General features: G+C 41.0%; 1 protein-coding gene across 33 annotated transcripts in view; it reads left to right on the forward strand.

Annotated features, from left to right (window-relative positions):
• PLEKHG1 (pleckstrin homology and RhoGEF domain containing G1) overlaps nt 1-21,557 on the forward strand; it is a 244,030-nt gene that overhangs the window by 119,260 nt on the left and 103,213 nt on the right. For 29 of the 33 annotated variants that reach the window (XR_012433540.1, XM_065543587.2, XM_074037250.1 and 26 more), the window contains one exon: nt 15,746-16,254. Coding sequence is in view for 25 of the 33 variants with exons in the window: in XM_074037240.1 (XP_073893341.1) it covers nt 15,746-16,254 (509 nt within the window). In the remaining 8 variants the exon portion in view is untranslated. Of the gene's footprint in view, nt 1-2,776; nt 3,069-15,745; nt 16,255-21,557 lie in introns of those variants that run through there. The other 4 variants (XM_074037249.1, XM_074037254.1, XM_065543588.2 and 1 more) reach the window with 2 other exon arrangements.

Genomic DNA, 21,557 nt, shown 5'->3' on the forward strand with positions numbered 1-21,557 from the left:
CTGTCACCCAGGCTGGAGTGCAGAGGCGTGATCTCGGCTCACTACAACTTCCGCCTACCTGGTTCAAGTGATTCTCCTACTTCAGCCTCCGAGTAGCTGGGAATACAGGTGTGCACCACCACGTCTGGCTAATTTTTGTATTTTAGTAGAGACGGGGTTTCATCATGTTGGTCAGGCTAGTCTCGAACTCCTGACGTCGTGATCTGCCTGCCTCGGCCTCCTGCCTGGCCTTCTTCCCTTTTCTTTTCCTTCCTGCTAGTATGTGAATGTATTATCCCTCCCCAGGCCTCATGCGCTATCCATTGGTTAATTTATTCAAGCAAATGCTTGGTACTAGGATAAATATAAAGGCAAAAAAAAAAAAAAAAAAAAATGTGTTTGTGTGTGTGTGTGTATCCCCTGCTCTGAAAAAGCTTATTATTTAAAAAATGAAATTCAACATACTTTAAATCTCTGATACTTGTAGATGCAGCATAGGTGGTTTCACTTATTTGCCAGTTATAAGAGGTCTTTACTTACACAAGTTGATGATTTTGCTAAAGCAGAAACCATGGATGAACTAATAAATGACTGTCCTGTAGGACCCAATATGGCCCCCATTGTCACTTTAAAGCTGTCCTTCAGGACTGTCACTTTTCTGGTGGGTAAGCTTAGTAAACTGCCTACCATCCACACACACAGCAACTTTGCTGTTTTTGTTTACATGTAACATACATGGCATCTCTCAGAAATAGCATTTTAGAAACATGTTTCTTGGCAAAAAGTAAAAAAAAAAATCCAAGTACAATGTAATTTTATTGGAAGTTAAAAGTAGCTGTGTTGTGATCTGAGGCTGTGCACAATGGATAAGTCATTAGGAAGCCTAGAGCCTCTGTGCATTTTATCCCGTCTAAGAGTTTAGATCTTCATATCTGCCTTAAGAATATCAAATCTACGGTATAGGAAGGTTCCCTGCCCCCAACAGCTACCATGCAGGGTAGGAGAGAGACCCTTAGAAAACAATTAAATACGAGACCACATGATCCTTACTCTAAGTGTAATAAACAGCTGTTAAACTAGTGGAAAGAGCGGTGGGTTAGAGTGGTTGTAGCAGATGGAGTGGGAGCTTGATCTGAGCTGGCTCTTCGTTGAGCAGAAAGGAAGAGCCCAGCTTAGGCACTGGTATGGGAGACAGACATGATTTGGGAGGCCGAAGGGGTTGCTGTGGAGGCCAGAATAGAGGATGAAGAGTCTCCACAGCCCAGGGAGGACCCTTCCTCTCACACTGCCTTCTCAGCATCCTGGAGTTACTAATTTCCATCAAACCGGTGAATTTTGTAGGTGAGAAATTCCAACAAGTTGTCTTCCGAACTATTTCCTTTAAAAATCATTTATTTAAATAGCCATGTGTATGTTCAGCCTGATTTGAAAGGAAATCAGCATTAAAACAAATTATCCTATTATGTTGTTAGTTTAAAATCACTTAATAGGCATGATAGAAATAGCTATATTAAGGATGATCTGCTAATGGTGTTTTCCATAACCACAAATGAATGCTTTAAATGGAACTTCTATTTAAAGGATTTTAATCCTTTGATATAGTTCAGTTTTAGATGTCTATGCAAGGACATAATCCATATTTTGAATTGTAGTTCCAGTGCAGTGGTATCAGTTTTCTTTTTTTTTTTTTTTTTTTTTTTTTTTTTAGATGGAGTCTTGCTCTGTTACCCAGGCTGGAGTGCAGTGGCTGGATCTCGGCTCGCTCACTGCAAGCTCCGCCTCCCGGGTTTACGTCATTCTCCTGCCTCAGCCTCCCTAGTAGCCGGGACTACAGGCGCCCAGCAGCTCGCCTGGCTAGTTTTTTGTATTTTTTAGTAGAGACAGGGTTTCATGGTGTTAGCCAGGATGGTCTCGATCTCCTGACCTCGTGATCCGCCCGTCTCGGCCTCCCAAAGTGCTGGGATTACAGGCTTGAGCCACCGCGCCCGGCCGGTATCAGTTTTCAATAGCATTTTTGTACTTCTGGAGACCTTCATTTAAAGAACTCAAGATCTTTGTCAAATATACGCCTTCTGAATCTTTCTGTAAAAATAGATACAGCATTTTCAGAAGGACCGGTGGTCTTAGAGAAATCAAAAACCCAAAATAATTAGAAGGTCTCACTAAAGTATTGTAGGAATACTAGATCATTCTGTCTTTACTACTTAGTATTTATGAATATAAAATCACAGAACTTAACTGTTCTCCAAAGAAATGCGTGTGCATATCAATTTTAGATATTTGTCTTCAGATAGGTTTTTTAAATGTCGGCCTTAAATGTTTTCTCCTTAAACTTTGTTCACCTAAAGTTCTATTAAGTGTCTTGTTAACAGAAGCTAATTATCCAAACTATTTCCCACTGGTTGTTATTCACCACCCCACCCCCACCCCAACCTGCATTTTAAAACTTCAGTTTAAAGATGTGTCCGTTTACTTTGAAAGTTAAACATAGGTCCCTTTACTTTGAAACAAGCCCATGCTTCAGGAAGTGAACTTAAAACTATCAGAGTTCCAAAGATCTTGCTTATTTTCTAGAGTTTAATGAGAACCGTGGCCAGAGCCAGGAAGGTGAAGCCCAGCAGCTTTGGGCGAGTGTGGGTTGTATTTGATGTTCACAAAAGAATGGAAGTGGTAGGGTGTTGCTCAGTGAAGTGTGCATTTTCAAGTTACCCACAGTGGTGTCTATTGTCCTGTTTCTCAATTGAATGATGTCATGTTTCATTTAAGGCTCTTAGTGATGCTGAAGTCTGTGGTCTGCACACTAGGGGGAAAAAGGCAGTGAGAAAGTTGCAAATCAGGTTTTTGCAAAGCCTTTGTGTGTTGGGTTTGGGAGATAAAAGCTGACTCATGCAATATTTCTACGGAAGGCGCTGCACAGACTAGCAAAGGCTGTTTCTTTTACCTGACTGAGGTCACCGCATCAGCTGAAGGCAGACGATGTGCTTAAGCCTGAGTGGAGCAGAGGTAGGTGCTAATGTGAGTGTCCCCGAAGAAAGGATGCCGGCACAAACGCTCCTTCCCTCTGGGAGCAGCCAGAGAGGTCCACCGAGGTGAGAAAGGGTGGCAGGGGGGGCTTTCTTCACAAGTGTGCGGGGACGGAAGCTTGGCTGGATCAAGGAAAACTCTTCTGTTACAAATGCGATAGCCTGAAGTCTAGAAGATGATTTTTTCTCCCCCTCCCGTCTGAACTGCAGCCTGTCTCAAATAGGTTTTGTCTTAGTTTCATTTGATTTTGCTCTTTCCTTAAAGTGAGGTTGAAATATCTAGAGAGCTGATGTTTCTGACTCTGGGGAGAACTCTGAAATCCTCAGTGGTCACGCGCCGAATGCCCAGCATTTTAATATGCTTTCTTTTAGAGGTTCATATGCAGTCAAAGTTGGAGGAACCAAATAAATGTTTGCAAATGTATGCTTAGCAACTGCAGTGATGAAATTTAGTCTGAGTCTAGTGGCAACCAAAGTTGCCTAAGAAAATGCAGTTTCCATTTTGAGTGTTTCTTGGTAGGAAATACTTTTGTGAGGAACAATGATTGGGGCAAAGGAGGCGTGGACTGTATTCAATACTGTTGTCCATTGGAATCTGATTTCATTTGGCTTTCTTATTTGAATTTAATGATACATTTTTGAAAGATATATAAGGCATTCCTTAATCACATATTGAATATGAAAATTATTTTAATTTAAAATATTTAGATATCTGACACCAATTGACATTGTGATTTTAATTGCCTTAAATAATTTTTTCAGGTTATAAAAGGAATACACCTATTGAAGAAAAGAGATGTTTACAGATAAATACGAAAGGAACAAAATTATTCATTCTACTCAGTAAAACCAATGTTAACATTTTATTATACATTCCTTCAATCTATTTCTAATGTAGAGAATAAAGAAGTGGCATTTTAAATTTAAAATTAGGATCGTATTATATGTTTTTTAAACTACCCATTTTACTCATTGTATATTATGACCATTTTCTATACTTTTAAAGACATGACATTTAATCATTTTACACAGTACCTTCTAGATGGCTTTATTCAATACTTGGATCTCTGTTACTAGGCACTTTACTTTCTCTGCCTCCTTTTTTTTTTTTTTTGAGACAGAGTCTTGCTCTGTCACCCGGGCTGGAGTGCAGTGGCGCGATCTCGGCTCACTGCAGCCTCCACCTCCCGGGTTCAAGCGGTTCTCCTGCCTCAGCTTCCTGAATAGCTGGGATTACAGGCGCGCCACCACACCCAGCTCATTTTTGTATTTTTAGTAGAGACGGTGTTTCACCATGTTAGCCAGGCTGGTCTCAAACTCCTGACCTTGTGATCCACCCGCCTTGGGCTCCCAAAGTGCTGGGATTACAGGCGTGAGCCACTGCGCCCTGCCTCTTCCTCCTTTTTTAAAAGAACATGTCTAATGTACTTCATGGATGGATTTGTTTGTTCGGAGTGCTATTGTTAGTCACTTGGAATTCGCCTCTTCTTCCTCCTCCTTTTTCTTTAAGAAAATGTGGTTTCTCTTGGTGCCTCCCTCCCAGCTGTGCAGGGATGTTTTGGAACTGAGTGTGTTCCATACAGATGGAGCTTGTGTATATAACCGTCATTGTTTAGTTACTGCCTTGAGACTGATAATTTTACACTAACAGGAAGGTACTATTCAAAGCAAAGCTGGAGCATAGATTATTATTTAATCTAAAGTAAAAATAGAGATTTTTTTTTTAGCCTTTAAAAAACTCAGTGATACAGTTTTTCTTTTATTATTATTTTTTTTTTATTATACTTTAAGTTCTAGGGTACATGTGCACAACGTGCAGGTTTGTTACCTATGTATACTTGTGCCATGTTGGTGTGCTGCACCCATCAACTCGTCAGCAGCCATCAACTCGTCATTTACATCAGGTATAACTCCCAATGCCATCCCTCCTCCCTCCCCTCTCCCCATAATAGGCCCCGGTGTGTGATATTCCCCTTCCCGAGTCCAAGTGATCTCATTGTTCAGTTCCCACCTATGAGTGAGAACATGCAGTGTTTGGTTTTCTGTTCTTGCGATAGTTTGCTGAGAATGATGGTTTCCAGCTGCATCCACGTCCCTACAAAGGACACAAACTCATCCCTTTTTATGGCTGCATAGTATTCCATGGTGTATATGTGCCGCATTTTCTTAATCCAGTCTCAGTGATACAGTTTTTCATCATCCAAGACCTGGCATTCGTAGGATGTAGAAGAAACTGCTATTAGGGGGTCACTGCTTGTGCTGTGCCTCCAGCTGGGAAGAGGCCATGCAGTTGTGACAGCCAGTGGTTTGCTGGGTTTTCAGGATTGGAGTCATGGCCCAAAGGTTGGATGAGACTTGGGGAAGTCACCTAATCCAGCTGCCTCACATACAAGGAAACCAGAGCCGCAAAGATCAGTATAAACCTGGGGGGTACAGAGCCAGGGCAGACATGCAAATCCTCTGACCAAAAGGGAGTATTAGGACATGATTTAATTTCTGGTTGGTTCTCTGAAATGGGTTTATACAGAGGGTTGTGGATATATGCATTTCTGGGCACACATAGCCACACACTGGGTAGTCCCTTTTGGCATATGGTACCATGTGCTTTAGACAAGCAGCTTATGTTGAGTCTTTTATTTCCTGATCTCTAAGTTCCTTTTCTACCCTGCTATTTTATGAGTACAAGGAAGGATGGACTAGAAGTTAGAAAGTGTAGTCTCTGATTCATAGTTCAACTTTGAGCATGATGTTATGTAATCTCTGCTTTCCTTTTTCCCCATCTATACAGTTTTCAAAAAGTAATGAGACACATGAAAGACCACTGAGGTTGGTTTTGGGGGTTTTTTAAGGGTGATTTTGACACAGAATTGTAGCAGCTGTATCATAATAAGGCTCATCTGTTAAAATAGAAACTGTTTGGGTTATCTCATATTGCCTAACCAATCACCCCGAAGCCTACTGGCTTGAAACAACAATCATTTATAATTGCTCAAGGTTTCTGTGAGGCAAGAATTCAGGAAAGGCTGTGCTAGGTGATTCTGACTTGGGGACTGTCATGAAATTGCACTCAGACATGACAGGGCTGGGGTCATCTGAAAGGCTTCTCATCCACATGTCCAATGTCTTGGCTGGAAACACTCACAGCAGGGGCTGCAACAGCCGGGGCTCCTTGGGCATCCCTCTGCGTATCATTGCGGTCTCATCGTGTGGTTTCTCTAGTGTGGCAGAATCAGGATAACCAGACTTTATGTCTAGCACCAGTGACTGCAAGGTTTTGCCTTTCTTTGGGCTCTGCTATACTCTAGGGCACTAGTATCCTTCTTAGAGTCGAGGCAAGGTTTCTGCCACATCTGGGTTCCAGCACGAAGAGGAAAGAATGTGGAGTAATAAAATCTAATGTCTTGAGAAATAGACCCGCAAAGGGGCATATATCATTCTACTCGGGAGAACTTGACCACATGGCCAATATCTAAAGGCAGAGGAGGCTGGGAAATGTGCTCAGTGAAAACTCTATCACTAAAGAAAAGGGTAGAGTGGATTTTGGTAGACAATAACAGTCCCTTTCTAAGTGGTAACATAATGGATGGTTTAGAGTGCCCCAAATAATTTCCTTCATCCCCCACCCTAAGTCACCACACACACGAAAAAAGCATACAACAAAAGTAAAAACAGCTGCATTTGCATAAAAAGCCTTTAGGGAATTTTTTTTTTTTTTTTTTTTGAGATGGAGTTTCACTGTGTCACCCAGGCTGGAGTGAAGTGGTGCGATCTCGGCTCACTGCAACCTCCACTCCCCGAGTTCAAGTGATTCTTCTGCCTCAGCCTGCTGAGTAGCTGGGATTATATGCACCTGCCACCACACCTGGCTAATTTTTGTATTTTTAGTAGAGATGGGGGTTTCATCATGTTGGCCAGGCTGGTCTCAAACTCCTGACCTCAGGTGATTCACCTGCCTCTGCCTTCCAAAGTGCCAGGATTATAGGCATAAGACACCACGCCTGGCCTAAGGAATTTCTTTAGGTTCTTTTTCACTAGACTGGTCCAGAGGCACCCCTTAGCTAAGGCAATTTATCTAATGCATTAGCTGCCTCAAGTAGCTGCTTAATCCCTACTCAACTGAGGTTGCCTCAAGTAGCTGCTTAATCCCTACTCAACTGAGGTAGCCATTATACCTCTTAGTTTCCATTGACTAGTGTCTTAGTCCATTTATGCTACTGTAACAAAATAGCTTAAACTGGGTAACTTACAAGGAACAGAAATTGATTGCTCACAGTTCTAGAGAATGGGAAGTCCAAGATCAAGGCGCCAACAGGTTGTGTATCTGGTGAGGGCCTGTTCCTCCTATATGGTGCCTCCTGTGTGTTCTCACATGGCAGAAGGAGCAAACAAGCTCCCTCTGTCCTCTTTTATAAGGACACTAATCTCATTCATGAGGGTAGAGCCCTCATGACCTAATCATCTCCCAACAGCCCCCCCCAATACCATCACCTTGGTGAGTAAGTTTCAACATATGAATTTTGAGAAGGGCACAGACATTCATACCATAGCAATTAATATAGGAATCAATCGGTAAATTATCTGAGTATTTCGTATTTGACTTTACAGCTTGAAGGAATCTTTGTTCCTCTTTGTTCAACCCCTCACCTCCTGTTTGAATGAAAATATTTTTGCAAAATATCTTTCTCATTCTTGATCTTCTTGTACAAATATGTGCTTTAACGCCTTGTTGGATGCATGGTTTGCAAATATTTTATCCCATTCTGTAGGTTATCTCCTTGCTTAGCTGATGATTTCCTTTGCTCTGCAGAAGCTTTCTGGTTTGATGTAGCCTCACTTGTCTGTTTTTGCTTTTTGCTATTGTTGCCTGTGCTTTTGGTGGCATATCCAAAAACTCATTGCCAAGACAATGTCATGAAGCTTTTCTCCCCTAGGTTTTTTCTTTTTTTTTTTTTCTTAGAGGCTTTATGGTTTCTGGTTGTATTTTTAGGTCTGAATGTATTTTCAGTTTATTTTTGTGTAGAGTATAAGATAAGGGTTCATTTTTATTCTTTTTGCATGTGATATAAGAACATGTGGCACATACATATAATGGGAAAATTATCTGACCATAAAAAAAGAAGGGAATCCTGCCACTTGTGACAACATGGATGAACCTGGAGTCTGTTGTGCTAAATGAAATGAGCTGGACATAGAAGGGCAAATGCTGTATGACACCGCTCTTATGAAGAATCTAAAATAATCAAACTCATCCAAGAAAAGACGAAAGTGGTGCTTGCCAGGGAGTAGGGAGAGGGAGAAACAGGGAGGTAATCGTGAAAGGATACAAATTTTCAGCTATGCAAGATGAGTAAGTCCAAGAAATCTGCACAGCATAGTGCCTATAGCTAACAATACTATATTGTATACTTAAAATACTGCTAAGGAGGTAGGTCTTAAGTGTTGTTATTATAAAATGTTTAATAATAATAAAGAGGCATAAGAAAACTTTTGGAGGTGATGACTATGTTCGTGGCATAGATTGTGGTGATAGTTTCACTCCAAATTCAAGTTTTATACATTAAATACATATAACTTTTTGTATTTAATCATACCTCAATAGAATACATTTTTTAATTTAAAACATTTTTGAGCTATTTATTTTGAAAATTTTTTAAGTGTACAAAAAAGTTACAAAGACAGTGCAAAGTTCCCATATGTCTTTCATTCAGCTTGCCCTAACATTAACATCTTGTGTAATTGTAGTACCTTGGTTAAAAACTAAGAAATTTACATGATAAAACTAAGAAATTAACATGTTAACAAGATTTTTTTTTTTTTTTACTCTTTGGTTCTTCATCACCAAATAACTACAAATAAATATGAAAATCATGTTCCCTGAATTGAACATGCTGAACACTAGAGAACATCAGGAATTATAGTCCTGGCCCTACCATTAAACAGGAATCAAGTATGATAGTTTAGAAAACCAAGAAGTGAAAATCCATATTGGTGTGGGGGAACAAAAGATGTTCCTTAAATATCTAGTGTCATCTTTGAAATATATAAATGTGTATTTTTTAACTTGGACTCTTAAACAACTGACTTAATGCTTTAAAAAATGTTTACAACGTTGAGGCTCTAACAAAACTGTGCTGTATATTAAATGAACATCACTAGCTGATAGAGTAACTATTTCTGTATACTTCAGTCTTTCTGTGGCCTCCCCTCTGAGTAATTCACAGGAGGTGTAATAAGGAACTACATAATTTCAGCTACTCGTTGGTACTGAACACAACACATTAACACATTCTCTCGATTTCCATGGTTGTCCTGCCAAGGAACTCAGACTAGGTATTTGTTGTCTAGAATAGCAATGAGCAGAATTTGGAAACCCTGATCACCCCTCAGTCCCTGCTGTGAGTAGGATTTCTGTTCTGCCTAAGTTTCTCCTTGGGAATTGTAGGCTGTAGGACCCATCAAATGTCCCCCCTTCTCCATGTAAATATGGTCACAGGAAGCCATGGAACGTTCTGCATGAAACCTAAATCAGCCTAAGAAACCAGAGCCGAGAAGCATTGCTTTTGATTCTGGCAGTGATATTCCAAAAGAGAGCAATTAATATAATGGAAGTTGGAAGAGCAAAGAAAGAAAAGCCCTGGAATTCCAGTTTTTTCACCTAGAAAAAATTAGAGGGATTTGTCTTGAAGTAAAATGTATGAAAGCCTAGCTACATAGAAGCTATCTAGGCAACTTTTCCTTTTATGGAGGATGGCACACAGAAAAAGAGTATTTTATCTGGATGGCTTTTAGGCTAACCAGTGCTTCTCATTGTGAGACTCAGTAAGTCTCTAAGGTTCCTCTGTGGGTACTTCCACCCCCACCACCTCCAGGTTTACGAAGGGTGAGATTGATCACAGTCCTCTAAGTGGGTGGAACCTGCTTGTCTTAGGGTCAAGAGATATACCTCATATAAGCCATTAGCAAGGTTTGGCTGGAAGTTCTCAGAAATTCTTACATTATTAGCCCTGTGTTTGGGATTTTGGAATAGACAGAAGTTATGAGAAGAAAAGCAGCAGCTCACCCAAATGCTAACATCTTTCACTCAGGGCAAACGAAAAAGCTTTCTTGCTCTATAGTTTTTTATCTGGATGTTTCAGTTTGTCATGGAAAATCAGTTAGCCCAATATCTGCTACACAGAGATGACCTCCCAACTCTATTTTTGCTAATTTTTAATAATATTGTGCATTAATAAGTGGAATAAAAAACAAAAATGCAAACTTTGAGTTGTATGTATCTCTGCATTCACTATTATTTGAGCAAAGATTGATAAAGAGGTAAATTTAAACCTTCAAGAATAATGTAATTATATCAAAGACTTCTAGATCAGCATTGTCTGACTAAAATATATATGAACTACATATGTAATTTTTTATTTTCTAGTAGCCACCATATAAAAAAGTAAAATGATGCTGGGGCAGTGGCTTACACCTGTAATCTCAGGACTTTGGGAGACCAAGATGGGAGGATCGCTTGAGCCCAGGAGTTGAAGACCAGCCTGGGCTACATAGAAAGACTTCATCTCTACAAAACTTAAAAGTAAAAATTAGCTTGGTATGGTGGCGTGGTCCCAGCTACTCGGGAGGCTGAGGTGGGAGGATGGCTTGAACCCAGGAGTGAGCCATGATTGTGCCACTGCACTCCAGCCTGGGTGACAGAGTGAGACTCTGTTTCAAAAAATAAAAATAAGAATAAATTTAAAATAAGAAAGTAGGCCGGGCGCAGTGGCTCACACCTGTAATCCCAGCACTTTGGGAGGCCGAGGCGGGTAGATCACGAGGTCAGGAGTTCGAGACCAGCCTGGCCAACATGGTGAAACCCCGTCTCTACTAAAAGTACTAAAATGAGCCAGGCATGGTGGTGGGCGCCTGTAATCCCAGCTACTCGGGAGGCTGAAGCAGGAGAATTGCTTGAACCCAGGAGGCGGAGGTCGCATTGAGCCAAGATTGCACTACTGCACTCCAGCCTGGGCAACAAGAGCAAAACTCTACCTCAAAAAAGAAAAAAAACGTAAAATGAAACCAGTGAAAATAATTTCAATGAGATGTTTTATTTAACCTAATCCAAATTACTGTTTCAATACACAAATATAAAAATTATTAATGAGGTATTTTATTTCATGTTTTTAGTTTCATACTAAGTTACTAAAATCTGTTGTGTATCTTACATCTCAATTCAGACTGACTGTGTTTATTTGTTTATTTATTTATTTTGAGTCAAGGTCTCACTTTGCCACCCAGGCTGGAGTGCAGTGGCACGATCATGGCTTACTGCAGCCTTGACTCCAAGTAGCTGGGTCTGCAGGCACATGCCACCACACCCGGCTAATTTTTTGTATTTTTTGTATTTGAGATGGGGTTTTAGTAGGTTGCCCAGGCTAGTCTTGAACTCCTGAGCTCAAGTGATCTGCCTGCTTCAGCCTCCCAAAGTGCTGGAATTACAGGCATGAGCCACTGTGCCCAGCCTGGCTGCATTTCAAGTTCTCAGTAGCCACATGTGGCCACTGGCTACTGTGTGGAGCAACACAGCTCTAGAGATAAATATTAATAATTGGTGAGTTGCATTAGAATAGGCCAGACAGGGTGGAAATCTTAAATTATTTTGAGGAAAGTGAGAACAAGACTAGACAGTTTTTAAGAGGTGCATTTTCCTACATGAGGAAACTATAATTATCTTCTAAGCAATGAATCAACATAAAAAATGTTAGCCATTAGCAAGTGCGGTCTCATATTACATGCTATTATATGACCTGACTTTAAATGTTTCACTTCTGTCATTGGTAATTTTGGAAGGTCTTTAGTTTGGGGTGGTAAGCTTGGCTAAATACTATGGACACCAAACTTCTGAAATGGTCTATTTTAGAAAGTGCCTGGTTGGCAGCCAGGCCTGTACGTGGACTGGCATTGGAACGTTTGAAGCTGTCCCCGCAGCGGTGCCCAATCTATGCTGCTATTTAAGATCTATCCATGAAGGGGTCCCTATTGATCTGCGTTTTACATCCCACTCTTTCCCACCTTTGAAAGTATTTCTAAAGACATTGTCATTTCTAGCAGCCCAACCTAGGGTCCTCTAAAAGCAGCTTTTATTCCTCTTTAATCCTTCTGTCCCAATATTGGGTATCTAATTTAAAGTGAAAGTAAGTAGAGAAAAGAAACGATAATAAGAAAATAATGTGTCTCTCTGTTGTGTCCATTTTTCACTAGTCCTGATCATGAATATAGTGCCAAGAGTTTTGTAACTGTGTGAAAGACAGTTTTCTATTCTGGAGAGATTGATTCATCTCCGGTTAGAAAATCAGAATTTACCCTGGAGAGAGTATGTACAGATCTATGGGGGGTAGACCTTTCCAGATGCCTTGGCCTTTCAACTTTTTTGACACCAGGGACTGGTTTCATGGAAGACAGTTTTTCGAGGGATGAAGGGTGGGTTGAGTTGGTGGGGGTAGGGGAGTGGGGATGCTTTCAGGATGAAATGGTTCCACCTCAGATCATCAGGAATTAGATTCTCATAAGGAGCATGCAACCTAGATCCCTGGCATGCATAGGTCACAATAGTGCTCACACTCCTATGAGAATCTAATGCTTCTGCTGATCTGACAGGAGCTCAGGCAGCAATGCTCATTCACCCACTGCTCACCTCCTGCTGTGCTGCTTGGTTTCTGACAGGCCATGGACAGGTACCGCACCCCTGTTATAGAGTATATCCAACTTGGCCGGGCGTGGTGGCTCACACCTGTAATCCCAGCACTTTGGGAGGCCAAGGCAGGTGGATCATCTGCAGTCAGGAGTTTGAGACCAGCCCAGCCAACATGGTGAAACCCTGTCTCTTCTAAAAATATAAAAATTAGCTGGGCGTGGTGGTACATGCCTGTAATCCCAGCTACTAGGGAGACTGAGGCAGGAGAATTGCTTGAACCTGGGAGGCAGAGGTTGCAGTGAGCTGAGATCATGCCATTGCACTCCAGCCTGGGTGACAAGCACAAAACTCCATCTCAAAAAAAAAAGAATATATCCAACTTATGTTTAGTCCCAAAATCATAGCCTCATTGGACCCTTGGTATCCCAAAGTATCCTCAGATACTTCCCAAGTGAGTGCCCATTTCCTACAATGAGATCAGCCTGATGGTCCTGGTTATAGTGGATGTGAATAGAAATAAAACATTGTTATGTCTGCCTCTACTTTGGACTGCCCATGACTTTCTCAATACCAGTCCCAAACGTGAGCAAGTGTCCTTTGCTGCAAGCATGCCTAAATGCATGGCTGCTGCTTGGATTTTTGCCACACTCAAGTTGGATCAGGCTTTCTAGGTCAAGTGCATTTTAACTACTATAACCAATTCATGTTTTATAGGCCATAAAGTTGTTATAGACCAAGCAGAAAGAATATTGCAAAAGCATTAAAAATTTGTGGCAAACTCTAGCATGTGGTAGTGGTTTCGCAGATAAACTGCTCATTTCCTACATGTCTTACCACTCCTTCTTGACTCAGAATTAGTTCCCTCATTTTTTATTCATAACTTGAATATTTGCATGGTAAGTTTGTAGTAATACTTGTCGTGAATATAAACTATCTAGAAACAGTACATTGAAGGAGAGACTCGATGGATACTTTATATTCTAAAAATACTAGTACCAACTGTTTAGTGATCTTTATTATAGAATCAAACCAAATTTCCATTACTATTGAAAAATGATCATTACTATGTATTCTTTTTACTGTGTTTGTCACATTGTAACCTTCCAAACATAAGTTTCCCTCTTCCATTTTTCTAGTAAAACCTATAAGCATGTTTTTGTGGTAAGGTAACCTAGCAAAATGAAGCAAATTTCTTCATTAATCACATTCTATATCACAAGACATTTTGTTTCTATAAACAACATTTCTCTATGAAATAATGAGACGTGGAATCTCATTATTTGAGGGAGAAATGTTGACCCTGCCTTAGAAATGAGGAAGATTGGAATTTTGAGTGTTTTACCCAAATAGCTTCTGAATGTTTAATTTTCACGTGGGTCCTTTTGGGGCCTAACATCATATTTAAATGCTGTAGGTGTTAAGTGACTGGTTTTTTTTTTGTTTTTTTTTTTTTTTTTTTTTGAGACGGAGTCTTGCTCTGTTGCCCAGGCTGGAGTGCAGTGGTGCGATCTCGGCTCACTGCAAGCTCCGCCTCCTGGGTTCTCACCATTCTCCTGCCTCAGCCTCCCTAGTGGCTGGGACTACAGGCGCCTGCCACCAGGCCTGGCTAATTTTTTTTGTCTTTTTTTTAGTAGAGACGGGGTTTCACCATTACGTGACCTTTTGACTTTGCAGACAGTTTTTCTTTTTGCCCTTTTCTAAACAAGACGGCACCATTTTCTCATAACTGTTCTCATAATTTAGTTCCTAGATTCGTCATATAATTACATGATTTTATAACTGTACTTGTGGAGTGTTGTAGTTAATCAAACATACTCTCTAGTAGTATCATAACTCCATATGTGCCACAAATAGAATGCCAGTTTTTAAGAAGTGATCTGGAGAAGTGCTGTGGTAAGAGGATAAGTTTTCAGTGGGGTGTGAGTCTTAATACAGTCATGCATCACTTCAGCATGGGGGTACATTCTGAGACGCGTTGTCGGGCAACTTCATCATTGTATGAACATCACAGAGCATACTCTCACAAACCTATATGGCATAGCCCTTGACACATCTAGGATGGATGGTATGGCAGATTGCTCTGACCACTGCCATATATGCGGTTTGTTGTTTTGTTTTAAGACAGAGTCTCGCTCTGTTGCCCAGGCTAGAGTTCAGTGGCAGGATCTCAGCTCACTGCAACATCTGCCTCCGGGGTTCAAGCAATTCTCGTGCCTCAGCTTCCCGATTAGCTAATTTTTGTATTTTTTAGTAGCGACAGGGTTTTGGCATGTTGGCCAGGCTGGTCTCAAACTCCCGGCCTCAAGTGATTCCCCCCCTCCCAGCCTCCCAAAGTGCTGGGATTTACAGGCGTGAGCCACCGCGCCCAGCCTGCAGTTCATTGTTGACCAAAACATCATTATGCTGTGTATGACTATCTTTTTCTTGCCTAGTACTAGAAAATTATTGTCTATGTGACACTTCCTTTAATGCTGTATGCAAGTAAAATGTAAAGTTGCCAGCATTATTTAAATCAACTAGTGGTGGCTCCAGGATGCTAGCCTAAAATTTTGTGGAATTATGGTGAAATACTTAAAATCTAGAACAAGGTTTTTCAAAATTCCATAGGAGTCACGTCGGGTCCCTTTTAAGTTCATAAGAACCACTTGTGGTGCTTGTTAAAGTGATCGATTCCTGGTGCCCTGACCACTGAGTCTTTAATTTAGTGAATCTAGACTAATTTGCATAAGAGTCATTCCAGGTGGTCATACTTTTGAGACAACAGGTCTAGTGTTTCTCAAACTTTAATGCTTATAAGTCATTCTGGGATCTTATTAAAGTGCAGATTCAAGTTCAGCAGGTCGAGGTCAGAGCCCGAGACTCTGCATTTCTAACAGGCACCCAGATGATGCTTTAGGAACACTGATTTTGCATCTTGCTCCACCAACAGGTACCTTTGCATTCCCTTCTATAACTGGACACCTTGTTATTGACTGTATTTATTTGAGCTAGGTTTTTACTTCCTTTCAACCCTCTGCTTGATAGAATTGCTTATCTTGTCCTTTTTATTTATTTTCTTTAATGCATATAGATGGGCACCAGTTGCGTCTTGAAGTGCCATCAGCTGTAACCAAAGTTCCAGATCCCAAGACCACAACCAGGCGTTCCTGCCCTCAAGAACTGAAGACGATGGAGCTCTCTGATAGTGACCGACCCGTCAGCTTCGGTTCCACGTCGTCCTCGGCCTCTTCTCGCGACAGCCATGGTTCCTTCGGCAGCAGAATGACCTTAGTTTCAAATAGCCACTTGGGCTTGTTTAACCAGGATAAGGAGGTAGGGGCCATAAAACTGGAGCTGGTTCCGGCCAGGCCGTTTTCCAGCAGTGAGCTGCAGAGGGACCACCCCGCCGCCGGGCAACAGAACGCAGACGAAGGCAGCGAAAGGCCGCCCAGGGCGCAGTGGAGAGTGGACTCGAACGGGACACCCAAGATGACCACAGACTCGGCCACCAGCCCCAAGCTCCTCTATGTGGATAGAGTTGTTCAGGAAATTCTGGAGACCGAAAGGACTTATGTGCAAGATTTAAAAAGCATCGTAGAGGTAAGGCCGACTTCCCTTTTAACGTTCGACATGCAGGAGAAATATGCTTGCAAAAGAGACGGCAAAGCCAAGCCAGGTGTAGGGGATGTCTTCTAAGAGGCGGAAGGGATGTGAATGTTTAAAGAGAGAGTAACTTTTAAGAGAAACCCTAAGGCCATAACTCACTATGTTAACATCCTCTTAATATTTGCATTAACAAATTAGTTATGAGTGAGGAGCAAGAATGATAATACAGTGCCCATAGCAGGATGCTGTTAATGAATCCTACCCAAGATGATGATACAGTGTCCATAGCAGGATGCTGTGTTAATGAATCCTACCCAAGATGTCAGAGTGACTCACACACAGTGGGGCAGGTGAGGATGGAGGAGGACTCAGGTCTCCTGCAGCATAAGTGGCAGGTGTATGACTGAACCTCTCAGCTGTCCTTACCTTAATCACCACTCTCTACTGGTGTCTGGGAGCTTCCAAAACTACTGAGACGTGAATCTCACACTCAGCAACTGTGATTTCATTGGCCTGGGTGGGGCTTGGGTGGTGGAATTGTGGAAGATGCACAGGTGATTTTAATGTGCAGACAGGTTTGCAGCCGCTGCTCTGTGCTACTCCTGTATTGGTTGGTGTTTGGGGAAAGGGTTGAAAGGTAGAGAAAAGTCATGGGCTTTGTCTTGTCTCAAGTGTCTCCTTTCTGTTCACTGTTTACAGTGAGTAATCCTATATAAATTATTTTGCATATATTATTATTATAATTATAAATTACTTGCACAAATTATTTCATGGGAATTGAGCTCAGCTTATGTGCCAGGTCACATCCTCTGGAAATTCAATTATTTGATTTTTATTTTCTGGGTTGTTTTAAAGGATAAAGCACGAATTATCAGAGAAGCTCAGATGTTAACTCACTCCCAATTATATTTAAAAATATTACTATCTCAAGGGCAGGTTTTTGTTTTGTTTTGTTTTGTTTTGTTTTTTGAGATAGAGTTTCACTCTTGTTTCCCAGGCTGAAGTGCAATGGCATGATCTCGGCTCGCTGCAACCTCCACCTCCCGGGTTCAAGCGATTCTCCTGCCTCAGCCTCCTGAGTAGCTGAGATTACAGGCATGCACCACCATGCCCAGCTAATTTTGTATTTTTAGTAGAGATGGGGTTTCACCATGTTGGTCAGGCTGGTCTTGAACTCCCGACCTCAGGTGATCCACCCGCCTCAGCCTCCCAAAGTGCTGGGATTACAGGCGTGAGCCACCGTGCCCGGCCTCAAGGGCAGATTTGTATGTTATAAAGCTACACTTGCTTTGCAGCCTACTAATACAGCAGGTTCTTTCATTTGTTAATACCTGTTTCCTGTTTTAGACATTGACTCTAGAGTATGTTTCACAGTACAGTAGAATATTGCCAGTGAGCATGTTCTTCCCCCAAATACATTCTCATAGCTTTAGAAAAAGAATTCTAAAGCATGACTATGTGTGATCCACAAATGATACTACCAGACTCTGTCTACTAAAAATAGTTATGACGTACCTTCCCACTAAAAATAGAAAAGTCAATTGATGGTCAACTGAAACAATATGTGGTACCAAATGTAGAATAAAGTAGGCCTGTTTTTAAAAATTTTCAACAATGATGTCATTTGTACTTGAGAAGAAATACCTGTAAAACAGCCAAAAATTTTATAGCCTCTCAGGAAACATATGGTTATTCAAGCTTTCTTTGGTCTATGCTTTTTTTTCCTTTCCTTCTTGGAAACTTTTCTACCTAATCAAAACTCACCTTATGGAGAGAAACCTTTAATTACTGAACTGGTATTCCATTAACACTTTTATTTTTTCCTGAGGCTAGTTGATAAACCTTAGGTGAGAAGAAACAGGTAACAGATGAATGAAAGAAAACAGATAAAGACAGAATTTATTTTTTCTAAGAAAATTTCAATGTAAGTTCTATGTGAAGCTGTCCAAATGTTCTTGCCTTTTTTCTTTATTCATGAATCAACTGTGTTTTACACGAGGGGTTGGTGAGCTTTTTCTAGGCGGGGCCAGATAGTGAATAGTTGCGGCCTTATGGGCCCTAAGGTCTTGGTCACAACTGATGAACTCTGCCATTGAAACTCAAAAGCAGCCACATACACTGTGAATAACGGGGCCTGAACATGCCAGTACCTCTTTAGAGTCTCGTTTGACCCAAGGGCCACAGTTTGCTCACCCCTGTCTTAGGCTATAAGTTTGTTCCATGTTTCATCAACTGTCGAATGGGACTAATAAGCAGGACCTGCCTCATAGGGTTATTATGAGAATTGGGTAAGATAAGGTATAAAAAGCTCTGCAGCTGTGCCTGGCACATAGTAATCAATTAGTAAATGGAAACTACACTCATCACTATTGCCAGCCTTCTCCTAAGTTTGCTAGCTGAGAGTGATCACTGTGTATACTATGTTTTACCTAAAGTCTTTCACAAAAATAATCAGATTAGGCTGGATGCGGTGGCTCACGCCTGTAATCCCGGCACTTTGGGAGGCCAAGGTGGGCAGATCACCTGAGGTCAGGAGTTCAAGACCAGCCTGGGCAACATGGTGAAAGCCCATCTCTACTAAAAATACAAAAATTGGCTGGGCATGGTGGTGCATGCCTGTAATCCCAGCTACTTGGGAGGCTGAGACAGTAGAATTGCTTGAACCTGGGAGGCGGAGGCTGCAGTGAGCCAAGATCAAACCGCTGCACTCCAGCCTGGATGGCAGAACAAGACTCCATCTTAAAAAAAGAAAAAAAAAAAACAAAATCAGATTAGCCAATTCACTAGAGCAGAAATTTAATTAGAGGAAAAAAACAAAAAAAACCTTAATGGGTGATTTTACCATTATTATTTTGATTATTTCTAATGAACCCACTGGAAATCTGAGGTGGAAATTAGGGGAAGGAGAGGCGCAGAAGGGGGTGGGTATTGGAAAGAAGGGTGCCTGGGGAGGAAGAGTCCCAAATGAAGAGGGAGGGATCCATGCAGGAAGAGATAGATGTTCCCCTGTTCCAGAAGTCACTAGAATGCTTTACATCATTTACCCTGTTCTCCTAGAAAACTTTCAATTGTTTCATATCAGAGATTAGTTGGTTGAAGCCTCTTCATCTATTTTGGCTATGAGACCACAGCTGTTTCTCCAGATCACAACTTTATCAGAGTGGCTAGACCACTTTTATCCAGTTCTTTTCTTAATGGAAAGTAAACAGTTATTGTCAAGCCTGCAGTAACTCTACCCAATAAAAGACTGTCATATGGGTATTCTTTTAAAACACAAAATATCAATTCCTTTAAAATCTGTTTTCCTTGATCTAGTTCTAACCTATTTGTATAATGTTGTAAATGAGTTATCTAATGTTCTCCATTTTTCAAATGCAGAATTTTAAATTAAGAAAAAGGCTGCTTGTTGACAGCCTATAAAACTTTTACCCTGACTAAAAGACAGACTGTTTTTTTAGTTGGCTCTTTATTTATATATTTTGAATAAGGGTCTCACTCTATCACCCAGGCTGGAGTGCAGTGGCATGATCATGGCTCACTGCAACCTTGACCTCCTGGACTCATGCAATCCTCCTGCCTCAGCCTCCCATGTATCTAGGACTACAGGTGCACACCACCACACCTTACTAAGTTGCTTTTTTTTTTTTTCTAATTTTTGTAGAGACAGGATCTCAATATGTTGTCCAGGCTGGTCTCAAACTGCCAGCCTCAAGAGACCCCTTTGCCTCAGCCTCCCAAAATGGTGGACTTACAGGTGTGAGCCACTGCGCCCAACCTTAGCTGGCTCTTTCCAAGCAAAAATAATTTCTGGGGGAAAAGAAGCTCGTCTAATTGAAGTGACTTTTAATTTCTACAGTAGCATGATTTCTGACTTTGTACACTCTGCTTTATTGAATCTCCTCTCAGCTTAATTACCCCCATTAGTAGTACATTTTATCTACATGCTGTATAGATACATAATCCTTACCACTCAAGTTTCTATTTCATTTTTAGGACTTGCGAACAGCAACATTTTTGTGAAAGATCATTGATCTATATACATTGAGTTAAAAAACATGAGCAGGAATGATGATTTGACATTTCAACACAGTCCCAAATATCAGAGCAGCTTATTTCGAAGAAGAGATCCTCCTGACCGCAGTTGAACAATAGGATTCCCAGATGTTGGTTACACATGTAAAGAGTATGGTATGCCTTTCTTTCCCAGATGTGGAGACATTGTATTAAAATAATCTCACATATTTAGATATTCTTTCCTATGCCGTTTAGGAACTCAGAAATGAATTCCTAATGCTTTCTGAAAGTTGAACCCCAAAATGTGGTGGTTCTTATTCCTGTTGCTCTTCATTCTTCCCCGGAGCCTTCTCTCTCAACCCCTGTCCCCTCCCCAGCTGTGGCTCTTCCATCCTCTGCTCCTAGTCATTTACTGTTGTACACTTGACATTTTAGAGAAAGAGGTAAGATCTTGACTGTGAACCGTAGTCAAAGGAACAATGGAGCTGTTATTTCTATTTTATATATGCCTCTAATAGCATTCACAGATAAATGAGATGATAAATAGGAAAGCAAGTTTTAAAAGTTAAATTTCCGATGATACAATTTGTGGAGAGATAGAAATCCATCATTGGAAAGCAGAAAATCAGGGTCTCTTTAATGTTTAATGGGACCTTCGATTGACTGGGCAGGGACTGTCATGGGTAGGCTGGTTTCTTTAATCTTTCTAAATGATCTATAAAAGAGCCTTTGAGAACCTCCTAAGATTTGGCCTCAGATATAGTTCATGGCCTGTTGTAACCTGTTAGTAAAGTTTTAAAATAGTTCATCATGTTAATGCTGTGTAATTAGAAGTTACATTTCTACTACAAAATGGCATCTTTGACCTCTGAGAGATACTAAATTAAGCCATATTTGGTGATATTGAGGACACGTGTATTTAGTGAAAAAACTGGCTGAATTGTTCATTATAACATGACTTTATCTTTTTCTATTATATGTCAGAGAGCTAAAATCCTTTTCATGCACCTTTATCCATAAAGTGTATTAAAAAAAAAAAAAAAAAAACTAAGTATTGGGGCTGGGTGCTGTGGCTCACGCCTGTAATCCCAGCACTTTGGGAGGCCGAGGTAGGCGGATCACTTGAGTTCAGGAGTTTGAGACTAGCCTGGCCAACATGGTGGAACCCCATCTCTACTAAAAATACAAAAATTAGCTGGGTATTGGTGGTGCATGCCTGTAGTTCCAGCTGCTTGAAAGACTGAGGCAGGAGAATGAGTGGCTTGAACCTAGGAGGCGGAGGT

The sequence above is a fragment of the Macaca fascicularis genome, chromosome 4, assembly GCF_037993035.2.
Source record: "Macaca fascicularis isolate 582-1 chromosome 4, T2T-MFA8v1.1".
Taxonomy (NCBI): Eukaryota; Metazoa; Chordata; class Mammalia; order Primates; family Cercopithecidae; genus Macaca; species Macaca fascicularis.